This window comes from Bactrocera oleae, chromosome 4 (assembly GCF_042242935.1).
Source record: "Bactrocera oleae isolate idBacOlea1 chromosome 4, idBacOlea1, whole genome shotgun sequence".
Taxonomy (NCBI): domain Eukaryota; kingdom Metazoa; phylum Arthropoda; class Insecta; order Diptera; family Tephritidae; genus Bactrocera; species Bactrocera oleae.
Window position 1 is genome coordinate 4,204,166 of NC_091538.1, and position 13,435 is coordinate 4,217,600.

The 13,435-nt window shown below is 37.9% G+C and overlaps 1 protein-coding gene across 1 annotated transcript; it reads right to left on the reverse strand.

Moving 5' to 3' along the window:
- Positions 1 to 2,598: 2,598 nt before the first annotated feature.
- Positions 2,599 to 9,778, reverse strand: Toll-7 (Toll-like receptor 7). The gene has a single exon (XM_014246565.3). It carries the CDS (start codon positions 8,800 to 8,802, stop codon positions 4,282 to 4,284), a length of 4,521 nt encoding a protein of 1,506 aa, XP_014102040.2. The 5' UTR covers positions 8,803 to 9,778; the 3' UTR covers positions 2,599 to 4,281.
- Positions 9,779 to 13,435: the final 3,657 nt, after the last annotated feature.

Sequence of the window (13,435 nt, forward strand, 5' to 3'; positions counted from 1 at the left end):
TACTCAGTGTGTGTGCATGTTAGACTGTCCTTATGTGGTTGTGCATTAATTATGAAGATTAAATGCGGCATTTGTGCCATCACACAGCTGTTTATGTATTTAAGTGTGTGCGTGTGTTTGTCTGCTGTTCTTCAATTTGTAAATTATGGCAGTAGCTTGTAAGTTTTTTTTTTGGTTATCATTTTTAATCGCACTCATATTTTAATTTGCAAACTTTCATTTCTGTTGATGCACTTGCATACGTGTGCGTGTGTGTGTATGGAGTAGCGTAATTTCTTTGTTAATCATGTTAAGCAATTAATTTTTAATTAATTGTGTTGCGCTTTTACGCACTTGTATATGCAACATATATAAATTTGTGGTTTTTTCGTAAGCATTTGATGAATTTTGCACAAATATGACACATTATATATTTATAAGCTGTGTTTGCAGCGTTAGTAGCTCTTGTAAAAAAAATTATTTATTCATCATTAAAACATTGAAAATTGATCGTATAAGAAAACCACATTTTATGGCAAAAAAGTAATTTGAAATTTTTGAAAAAATATTAATTTTGTTATGTTTAAAAAGTTATAGAAACAATTTTTATTATATGCGGTTGCTACAAATTATCTATGTTAACTTATTTCCAATTTTTTTACTATATATATTTTTATAATAATTTAAAATTAAGTAGCAACTGTGCAAACAAATTTTAATTATTAAATTATTGCAGCTTATCGACAGGTTATTTGAAACTTACAATTAACCAAAAAGGCAGTTTAAAAACTTTTTATCTTTTTTGTTTCTTGCCAGTTGTGAAAACGTATTTCCTATTTTATTAAGTTATAAGCAAAATGTTTCAAATTTAAAAAATTATATACTGTGTAGAATATTGTAAAGTTGCTTAAGTTGACTTAGGTGAATATACCGATATCTGTTATCGTGGTATACAATGCATCTCTATTTTTCATAATTTTAAGTTCCAGATTTTACCGATAAGTTGATAAAGAGTATCATGACTCGAATAAGTTAATTGAAATAACTGCAAATGCCCGCATTACGTTGGGATGTTGGCATTGAAAATTAAATTTAAATTTTTTAATACAAGATGTTTGGGATAAAAAATTGAAAATATTACTTTTTGATTTTAATAAATACGAAAAGGGTAAATTCTAAAACAAATTCTTTTTTTAATGCTTAATTATATGCTTCTGTTTTTTATGCTTTTGAATTTTTCATTTTTATTTTTCAATCCGGTAGTTGGGATTAAATTTCAAAAAAAATTTTAATCCGGTTTTTGGAATAAATTTTTTTTTTTAACTCCTGTATATGAGATTACATTTTTTTTTTTATTTTTTTAACGAGTTTGCGGGATTAAAATTATTTTTTTTACCGTTTTTAATTCAAATTTTTTTTGACAAGATAAAAAAAATTAAAAATTTTGTAATTGAAATTTTTAAAAAAAAAAAAACTTTAGTTCAATTATTTTTGTAATGCATTTTTTGCAACGCTGATACTAATAGCAAATTGGTTGTAAGGTCAAGTAATTATTTTCAAGATTTATCAGAAAAAAAAATTATTATTTGGAGCATACATTAGTAATTTAATGAATATTCTTTGGTAAAGTAGCTCGAATAATTTGAATATATTTAAAATAAAAATTATTTTTTTATGTGTTTAATTGTTATTTTAATTTTCAAAATGCTTATTGTTTGGAGTTTAAATTATATTGGCGTTCTCTTCATACAATTTTTTTATATTTTTAATTGTTATTTAAATTTTCTAAATGGTTATTGTTACGAATTTAAATAATAATAAAAATATTTCATATTAAAAAATTCAGCGCAGTTTTTAAATGATTCTAAAACTATTAACTACATGTATTCTAATATTGAAATACTGTAGTTTTTATATAATTTTCTCAGTCGAGATGTTTAAGAACATTTTAGTTTTTCGAACTCAATAATTTCGAAATAAAAGTAAAAAATCCCTGTCTCTTCAAATATCTAGATATTTTAATTATCAAAAATACTTAAAAATTTTTTAGTGACTGTGATTTCTTTCTAAAGTATTTTAAAGCTGATTGTGGAAAATTTCGTAAATTATATGAATTTCTAAATTTTTTTCAAACTTTTAGATTTTTTACTATCGATAATGCTTAACGATTTTTTAGTGATTTTGATTTCTTTCTCCAGTATTGTAAAGCGGGTTTTGAAAAATTACACAAATTTTAAAATTTTTAAATTTAAGGAACCTCATAGAAAAAATAAATTCGTTAGCCACAGGTACTCTTAAAAACTATAGGGAGAAAATATTTAAATTGCCATAAATCATGTTTCAGCAAATACTCATAAAAACTTTTGATACTTTAGTTCGCAAATAAATTTATTGCTACTGTTTCATTAAGCACGTATTTTTTTTATTAAAAAAAAAAATATTTTTTGAGAAAACTAATAATTTTATAGAAAAAAATTTGCTTTGAAATTTTCAAAATCACTAGCACTATTTCGTCAAACTATTTTTACGCACTTTAAGTTAGTTTCTTACACAACACATGGGGGTTAGTTGCACTTACTGCGTTCATTTCAATGTTGAAATAACAAAAATCATAAAAAATTTCAATTTGTTTTAATAATGAATATTTATTTTTCACTTTTTCACAATTTCAAATTGCTGCTTACAGTCTAATTAATAAATAACCACTTTTTCGAAAATAGAAGTAGTAGAAAAAAAGCTTAAGCTACAAAACACATTTCGTTTCATTTTTTTTTTTTTCAGCCATAATTTCCACAACAAACACGCTATGTACATATGTATGCATGTGTGTGGATACAAGTGCGCACATGTACCAATTAATATTTAGTAGGAAAATGTATTAGCTTAACAAATATCAGGCAGTTCGTCCTTGTCAACAATAATAAATGTCCTTTTTCACGTCATTAGTGCGTTTCAACTACAGTAATTGTAACTGTACATCAATGTTATTTTAATTATACGAGTATAACGTTTGGCAGTTTCGCTTGTTGTGTTTGCAGTAAATGCATTTGTATCTGTTTGTGTATGTATGTATGTATGTGTGTATGTGTTGGTTTGCATTGTAATAGTTTGTTTATTTTATATTAATTAAATTAAATATTTACATGCGCTCGAGCGCTGCAGTGGCAGTATTTATGGGCAAACAGTTGTGGAGTTATGCGCCACAGTCAGGGGGTGAGGAGCGCGCTCGCTTTTTGCGCACACGCCTTTGTGGATATAAGTAATTAAGCCAAATTTGCATTACAAAGTGCAAGTACCTATTTAGACATTAATGCTGTAATGCTCGCACCCCCACTCTTTGCCTTCGTGCATAACCCCACAAACTGTTTGCGGCTACGCACCACCCTTCAATGCCCGCTATATTCACGCGTTTAGCCTAACTAAATATAGCCATGTAGGTACACGGATTTCATATACATTATATACTTAGGCTTAGGCTTACACATACATATGTAACTAAATTAGCTATATACACTTAGGAGAAATTCTATATGTATACATATATATATATATATTTATATGAGGAAAATCGAGTTTACATACATAACTACATATTACATACGCTTATCATCATCGTCAATAACGGCGTTTGCATCATTATAATCACTTTGCTCAATTATTTTTTTATTTTATTTTTATTTTTTTCAAGATAGAACTTTTTTATTAAATTTTTGTTCACTGGGTTATCGAGTAGCTTGTCGCTGTTGGTTTAGGTATTTTTGAATTTTATAGGCTTTTTATACAATTTTATTAATTACTTTACATAATTTTTACATTAAATATTTTAAATTAATTTTGTTATATTTTTTGAACTGCTGTTCAGCTTAGGCAACTGAGCAACTTTTTGCAATTTTTTTTTTAAATTTATTTACGCGTTTTATAAATAATTATTCAATTCAATAACTACTAGCAGCAATTAACGACACTTGGCGCTTTTAAAAATAAAAAAAAAATATATATATTTAAATGTTTGCTTTTAGTATAAATATTTTTTGTGTTTAAAAAAGTTAAGATTTTTAGTTGTAAAAAATTTAGACTTTTCAAACTTTCATTTAAATATATCGACTTTTAAGTATGTAGTACTATAAAATTCATTTACACTTTTGTTGTGTTAGTTTCAGTGCCAGGAACCAGTCCCAAAAATTCGCCGCTACGTTCCTACTTAATAAATAAATCAGTTGAATTACTATTACTGCTTAAGATTTTTTTAACTGTGCGTCGTATTTATAATATATTGCCCACATCGAAGCCTTATAACTATATCTACACTAAATACGCCTGCACATGCGGTCCCTGCTGTTGGCCGCTCGGCGCAGTCACCGACGTCACGTTGTTCGCTGATTCACTCTCCCCACGACGTTGCTGTTGTTTTTGATTTTGCTGCTGCTGTTGGTGTTGTTGTTGCTGCGGACGCCATGTCTGTGATATCAGCTGTTGTTGCTGCTGCTGCTGGTGTTGATGAAAGCGCTGTAAGCTCTGCACCGCCGCGCCGCCATTTGGTGTGGGCGAGGGCGGCGGCATCATCAGCATGTTTTCATTGTCCAGCGTGGAGTAGTCTGAGTCGATGCTGGAGTATATATGCTCTGAAGGTGGACGCATTGCGTACGTTTGACTGGGCGCTGTGGCATGATGATAATACTGGCTGTTATTGGCCGCGCCAGTTGCATTACCGCTCAGTTCGGCACCGCGTTGAGCCGCTGCTGCCGCCAGCGTAGCTTGCTGCGCTGCATTAGGATGTAAATGTGTGCCCACTATGGGATGGTGCAGTGTGCCTGCAGCAGTATTGGCGCCAGCGCTATGTTCGCGTCGCTGCGGACGCGGGCTGGGCGTCGCTGTGGTGGCGGAGGAGTAATTCGTGGGCTCTGCACCGATGAGCTCGCCGGCGACACCTTCAGTGCAGTACGCAGGTGGTGGCGCTTGGCGGTAGAGTATGCCAGGACTAGAGGGTTGTTTGATACGCTCGTGATTGTGATCTAGCGTGTAATTATTGCCAGGCACACCGGCAACGCCACCACGATACGTAGGATAGTCGGCCGGTAGCGCGTAGCGTAGTTTCTCCCAGAAATGGCGATCGGCGCGACGTATACGATGCACTGCGGATGTCTTTAAATAGGGTAGAAGCTCGATGTCGCTTTCTGCTTCGAATAGCACTTCAGGTTCCTCGATTACGACCAGCTTTTGTGGACGGTTACGCAGCGCATCGTGCACGGCGCGTCGCAGTTCGCAGCGTGACCACTCAGTCTGTAGAAAGTTTCGTGACAGCAAGATGACAACGCGTCGTGATACGCGTGAAGCCTCCAATAGCTGGTAGTGTGTGGCGTCGTGCGCCAGATCGCGGTGTTGCAGGCAGATACGTAAAGGTGGACGCCCTGTTTCCAACTCCGCTACTAAATGTTGTGCTACAAACTCTGAATCTTTGGCGGAGTGGAGTAAAACAGCATCATATAACTTCTCCGTTTCCTCGCAGCGTGGTCCAAATACGCGGACGCCGTAGTGCGCAAATAGCCAAATGCGTAGCGATTCACGAAAAACAAATATGATGATGACTACCACAAGCAAAAATATGAGCGCCAGTGCTGCAGCTAGTAAGGGTATATAAGTCTTTGGTATGCCATGTTGCAGCATTGAGCCGCCAGCGTAGTAATCAGTGCAAGCGGCAGTAGCATTAAAGTCCAGTTCGCGCTTTTGCACCACGCTGGTACCACTTACGCCGGCGTCCACGCAGTAGATATCTTGCATGTCTTGCATTATTTGCGCATTGTCTGCTACGTAGGCGGTAAGTTCCTGCAGGAACTTACAGCGACAACTCCACTGATTTCGGCCTAGTGCCAGTGCACGCATTTGTTTGAACTGTGGTTGTTGCAACTGCCACATGGTGAGCGTCATCAAGCGATTGCCGTCTATGCGCAGCACTTCCAGCGATACTAACGGCGCTAGCGTAATGTTGTCCAGAGAAGTCAGCTGATTGTTTTGTAAGTAGAGCTCACGTAGTGCCACGAGAAACTCGAATTCGTTGCCGTGCAGCGTGCGTAAGAGATTATCCTCTAAGTGGAGAACCTGCAGAGAGATGAGACCAGCGAAGGTACGATTTTGTATGCGCGCCACCTGACTGCCATTCACATAGAGCGAACGAAGATTTTTGCGTCCTATGAAGGCGTGATCCCTCAGCACAGGGAAGTTATTGCCATCCAGATACACAACACTCGAGTCCATAGGCACACGACGTGGCAATTCTGTAGTCTGTTGGCCACCACAATCTACCACATTCGTCGACCAAATCTGGTCGTGGTAGCAAGTGCAATTGCTGGGGCACGTCATCTCACAATCACAGGCATCAAAGTCACAGCAATGGCACAGCGCAAAACAGTGCGACTCATAGCGACAAAGGAAGTCTTGTGGTTTGAGTGAGGTAAGTGGGCGCACAGGTGCACCGCGTGCATGTGGCATGACACATTCAATGTTGCTGAGATCCATGACGCGCGGATGCTGACGTGTGGTAAGGTTGTTGATGCGCTGCAGCCAGTCCATGGTGCAGTCGCACTCAAACGGATTACCGCCAAGATAGAATTCCGGCAGCGGTTTGGCCGGTTGAACGGGTGCGACACGCAACTGCTGTAATTGCAATTTAGACAGTGCGTTGGCGTATAGATCAACACGTGCCAAATTCACTTTATCCACAAACGCGTTCGGGTGCACAGTGCTGATGAGGTTGTTGTTGATGAACAGCAATTCGATAGTATTCGGTATAGACATAGCGCCGATTTCAGTGATGCGATTGTGACTGGCATCTAGTGTCTTAACACGTATTTCCTCTTGCAGTTTATAGTAGTTGCCCAGAGCCTCAATGTAGTTGCCATGTATGTCCAGCCACTTCAGATTACTCGGTATGAAAGCATAGTCGAACCAGACCAAATGATTTTCGGAGAGATTGAGCCACAGCAGCGAGACTAGTGTAGCGAATACACCATTAATATCGGATAGAAAGTTACGATCCAAACGTATGGCCTCTAGCTCGAAATTCTTATCGAAAGCGCCTCGCTCAATGGACTGTATGCGATTCTTGGCAAGATTGAGTACACTGAGGCGTGGCAAGTCGGCAAACATGCCCACACTGATATTGCCAATTTGGTTGTCTATTAAGCGTAGACCTGTCAGCTGATGCAGATTCTTAAAACTCTGATTATCGAAAGTGCGTATCTGATTCTCACCCAAGTCTAATGTACGTAACATCGCGAGATCTTGTAATGCGCGTGGCACTTCATTCAGCTGATTCGAGCTAAGATCGAGCTCCTTGAGATCCGAACAGTTTTTGAAAACATTTGGTTCAATCACGCTAATTAAATTGTTATTGAGTGTCAACTTTGACAGCACATACAGGCCATTGAAGAGCTTGTCATCCAAAGTATGCAGACGATTCTCGGCCAAATTCAATGTATGCAAATTATATAGCGGCAAAAATGCGTTGTCCTCAATATGGCCAATAGAATTGTTGCGCAAGTTCAAAATCTGCAGGAAATACAACTCCTTGAACGTGCGGTAGTCGATCCGTGTTAATGCATTATGCGCCAAATTCAAAACAATCAAACGTATGAGGCCAGCGAACGTAGTGTTGTCTATATGATTCGAGGTCAACTGGTTGCCGGACAAATCCACCACCAGCAACTGCTCGAGACGATGGAAGAGCCCCTTGGGCAGTTCGTATAGCTCATTGTTCTGCAAGTGTATTTCGCGCAACTCCTTCGAACCGGCAAACAGTCCCTCTGGCAGTGTTTCCAAATGATTGTTGCTCAAATTCACAATACGCAGCGAACTCAAGCCAGCCAAAGCCTCACCAGACAACTCCGATATATTATTATGCTGCAAATTTAATTGCTGTAAACGTCGCAGTCGCGATATGCCCCAACTCTCTGTCACCGAGCGCAGCTCATTGTAACTCGCGTCCAACACTTGCAACTCACTACCGCCATTACAATTCATATCGGCAAATCCCAGATTCTCCGCCGAACGTATACGATTATGCGTCAAATTTAACACTTGTAAATTTCCCACCGGACAAAGGAAGCCAGCTGGCAGCGCACGAAAATTATTATGGCCCAACTGTAATTCGGTCAACTGCTTGAGGCTATTCAGCGAGTCCGGATAGAGCTCCAAAGTTTTGCCTGGTCCCCAATCGGGATTACGCGTATTCACCGCCAATGTACGCAACACATTCAGACCCTCGAATGCATTATTTGGTAATTGCAGCAATTTGCAGCCATCAATACGCAGCACATCGAGCGTTTGTAGGCGCGCAAATGCCGCCTGTGGCAATTGTGATTCGAAGAGGTAGAGTTCACTGCATTTGATCTCCAGCTGACTGGTGCCATCAGCACCCTGCAAATCGAGCGCGATATGCCGTTCAATGGTGCGTAGATTGCAGCGTACCGATGTGGTGCCATTGTACTGCCAGGAACATTGATTGGTCGGCGCTGGCTGTGCGGCTGCGGAGGCTGCGACACCAGTTGCAGCGCCCGCTGCATCCTTGTTGTTCGTAGTGGTTGTAACGCCAGCGCCTGCCGTAGCAGCCGCGCCCGCTATCGAGGTGGCCATCATGCTGGCCGCACTCGCTGAAGCGGAGTCCGAGGAGAGCACATAGCTGGACTCTGGTCTGTCGGCGCCTTTATTGTGTAGCGCTGTGGTGACACATATGCAACCGTTGCTGATAATATAGACGGTAAGTAGCAGCAGCGTGCACGCGCTGTAGTTAGCGTGTCGACGCATTGGCAACCTGCTTAGTTTGCACATATTTATTTTATTTTTCTAATTATTTCTTCTTATTATTTTTTTTCTTTGTTAGTGTAGTAAACAGCTGAGCGCTTGCATACAAATGCGTTTAATGCGCGCTGCGTTCAAATATGCGCCACACTTCAGTTGCATTTAGCTATTTCATTGCGGTAAATACTAACTGTGCACTTTCAATTGTTGTTTTTCTAACTTTTCTGTTAATTTTTAAAATTTTTGGTTTGAAAAAAAATTCTGTATGTAAATCGATTTCACTGTTTCAATTGCGTTGCTTTAATTTAATTTCCAATTTTTTTCGATTCCCCCCGAAAACACATAGCACTTTGTCCACCATCTGAATTTACGAATTTTTCTTCATGAATTTTACATTAAGTGAAATTTTCACCCAGCAATTTTCACGCACAGCACGCAAAGCAAATCACTTGTCAACGCAATCGTCGTCGTCGTTGAACTTTTTCACTACACCAGTTTTGTTTTTTTGCTTTTCGCCCGTACTGCTGCTACACTTGCTTCGTAAACTGCACGAAATTATTCTCTTTTTTATTGGCTTAAACGCCTTTCATTTGTTGGGCGGTTAAAAGCAAGCACTTTTGCACGACTTTTGTTTTCGTTCATTATTGACTTTTTCATATGTACTCTACTGTCGCTTCGATTTTCTGCGCTTGAACTAAAGCGTTTGTTTGTTTGGTGGTTGTATGTATGGAAAAAAGAAAAACTGAAAAACCCGTTTTTCGCGTAAAATCGTGCACAGCCTATACGTCCACTTTCGACGACGCGAGAACTCGAACTGATTGCACAGCGCTGGCGAGCTCAACATTTTTACTCGTACTCGTCGTACAAAGCAGTCGCTATCGTATTAGCAATTCGACTTGCTTTCGAGTCGGTTGTTTGTAGATACGGTGTGGCTGTAGTCGGAGTAGCAGCGGCCAAAGCAAAAGCGACGGCAAAGACGATGTTGGAACAATCAGCAGTTGTAGCAGCAGCGACAGTCAATAGTTTTACGATGTTTTAGTGTAACGAAAAAAGTGTATGGTTGAACGAGCTGGCGATGCACGATGCCTGCCGCAAGCAGGCGTCCAAAGGCGCAACCACCCCAAAAACACGAACAACGGCGGTGTGTAGAGTTTCGCTCTCATTCAAAATTCTATAAGCCAATTGGTTTGACACTCAAACTAGAGAGTTTGTTGTGTTTTATTGTTGAATGCACAGCACTCTGGCGCTTGAGAAAACTCTACTTTACAGTACAATAATTGAGTGTTTGTGGCCTATAGAGCTCTACGCAAATACTCAGTATTAAAGCATAAAAACTCTTACATTTAACAATTTAGCATTAAATATGGACTTCAAATAAGTTTCACGACTCAAAAGTCAGCTAACTGTTCCAGCGCTCTCTTTTTATAAGTCCACTGTTATAATCTCAGTTAGTGCCGTTTCAGACAGGGATGCAAAAGAGTCTGATCTTTTTCAAATTTTCTTTTGGTGTCGCTCTGGGCATTCACACGGTCAAAAAGAGTCCAGCAACTCGAGTCTAGTTTTTCTGCATTCCTTTTCACAAAATGTTCGTAAATATTTGTGCGGTTCGACTGCGCAACACCGCGCAACACTGCATGCTGCGTATTTCATTTGTATGTTGAGATGATGGTCACACATTTTGCTTGCAATGAATTACCATGAATATGGTAGAACAATATGCATAATACAAGTACCTACCCGCTAAATAGTTTCAAAAAAATACTAAAAACGGGAATTCCCTAATCCACAAGAATGTATTGAATATCCGCTATTAATATTTTCAAGGCCAAATTTGTAATAGGAATTTCCTAATCTTTAAGTATTAAAAACTCATAATTTCTTTACTCCATATTAAAAATTCATAATTTCTTTACTCCATAATCTATATCTTAATTTTCTCCTTATTTACAATTTGTCATAATATTTCTATTATTCTATGCATACGTATTTGCATATTACATACAAAAATAGATAACAGAACTCAAATTTGCGATCGAATTCATTTGAAACCGAGCGCTCTTGCAACCATTCAAAGGATTTGAAAGTGAAAAGGAATGCTGAAAAGGGTAGCAGCGAGCTGTTACGAAAAAGAACACAAAGCGTGCCACCCGAACACGAGTGGCACGGTCCCTTCGTCTTTCCTCGTCGTCCCCTCGCCCACAATAAACTGGTATGAGACTCTTTTGCGTCCCTGTCTGAAACGGCACTTACTCCACCCTCTAAAGCGCTTATAACTGTCGCAGCCTCTCACATTCCTCTCAAATGTTTGAGCGTTTTCTTTGTCAAACAAAATTTTATTTGTAATTCTCTCCCACTTCATGTCGCGCGTTCGCTGTTGCTATATTCTTTTCAAACAAACTTCTTTACATATAAAAAAGTTTCCTTTTATGTTTTTCTTTGCTCTTCGCCTTTGGGCTAGAGATTATGCCAAGTAGGTTTTTCATTGTTGCCATTCGTTTGGTAAGGCCTATGTATTTTTTACTTGTGTTTGTGTTTGTTCATACACCAGAAATAGCAAATTTATAAGGATATTCATATTTGCTCGCTATTTGAGTTATGATTTGGTTGTTACTGTTATTGCTTTTTTTTTTGTTGGCGGCTCTTTAGGAAACGAGAATGTTGCATTTCCTAACATTTCACTACTTATTTCCGCTTCCGTATGACGAAAATTTGCATTTCACCTAATAGGAGTGCGGGTTTTGAGGCTTAATCAAGCAAATATGTTGGGAAACTTTATGAAGGTTTGAATGCACTTACGTATTGAGACAGTGGTAAATATAATAAGTTTTTTAAGTAAAATACATTTTGACATAATTTTCTAGGAATTTTTTATATACTCAAATAAGTATTGAAATTAGAGAAATCATTGTATTTGCACAGAAAACCCAGTAATTCTCTCTCATATATGTAAACTTTTAATATATTTTGACATATGCCGAACTGCAATTACTATTACCATGAGCTTAAAATATAGAGCTTCTAATTTAGGCACCATTAAGTTATCCTATTTTCCCTCCACTCACTTATTTCTTCTCAGTTATTTGCAAAATGAAATTAAATATTCAAGTTTCCGCTGCTAGACTTAAATCACATTTCAAAGTTCGTACATCACTTGCGTTCCATCTTTAATCCCCAGCAGCCTAATTGTGCTAATTCTTTTGTAAATGCAAATATCCTTTGCATTTCAAGTGGTATAAACGAATATATGAACATATGTACATACATATAGCAGTGCTGTCTTCTGGCTTGTAGGTCGCGCCTCTATGCGCCCCACTTGCCTCCACGGTCACACAGTTTATTCAACTCGCTGTAGCCAAATTCGCTTTTCCACCGCCCAAAAAAAAAAAAAAAAACAAGTATTATGTTCTAGCTACGTAAACTTGGCATTTGGACAAGTGTTTGCATTTGTTTTTGTTATTCACCCATTTCGCCTATTTTACTGTGTTTTTTCCTGCTTCTTAGGCATCGACATGCAGGCAAAGTAGCGGCAAAGAAAACGAAAAACGTACAAAAGAAACAGCATGACGAAGGCGTAACGAAATGAAACAAATAAATAAATTTGCCGAAAATCAGCCGATTTGCGCGAGCAGAAGTCTACACGCGCACGAAGCAAATGCATTGTCCTTTCGCTCGCAAATCACAAACCGTCGCAGCGCCGAGCAGATTTGGACTTCAAAATTGGACGCAAAATTTTCGAATTTTTCACCGCTATGGTTGCTGGTGTCGCTGTTTGTTAGCAGCATTTGAGAGCGTAATAAACTGAGTTGTAGTAAGGATGAAGGATATGCAGCACGAGTGGTTTCTCTCGCTTTGTGAAAGTCGAGCAGACATATTTTTGAGCGCTCGTAACGTATGTTGATGATATGAAATTAAATATTAACTGCTATTGGCGAATTTTCCGCCAGGAAAAGCCCATTTATATGAATGTTTTATGAGTAAATTCAGCTGAAGTATGCATTTTGATTGATTATTATGAAAGGAGAATATTACGTGGAATTCAATTAGGGAAAGGAAAATTCTAAAATTATACTAAATGTAAGTATATTTTTCAATGTTATTACAATACTAAAAGTATATTTCATATTTCAGTTGATTCACTTAGCACATTATATAATATTGTTAACAATTTAATAATTAAATTAAATCAAATCAAATTAAATTTTTCTTAATATCTTAGGAAAAGACTCTCAAAAAAAGCTCTATTTTTAAATAATTCTGTTTTGTAACAAATAACGTGTGTATATGTAAATTAATGTAAAATTTGGACAGTACAAAAAAATATATAATTCTGATCTACTCTTTATGATTCTTATACGTTGAAGGGGTATATATATTAAGCTTGCCACGATGTTTGTAAGGAAACGTCAGAGACCCTATAAAGTATATATATGCTGACGATCAGCGTAACGCGCTGAGTCGATTTAGCCATGTCCGTCTTACTGGCCGTCCGTTCGTCCGTCTGTCTGTATGTATGCCAACTAGCCCCTCAGTTTTTGAGATATCTATCTGAATATTTGCACACGTCTATTTTTCCACAAGAAGCTGCTAATTTGTAGGAACCGACGATTTTGGACAACTATGGCATATAGCTGCCATACAAACTAAACGATCGAATTTCTTGTAA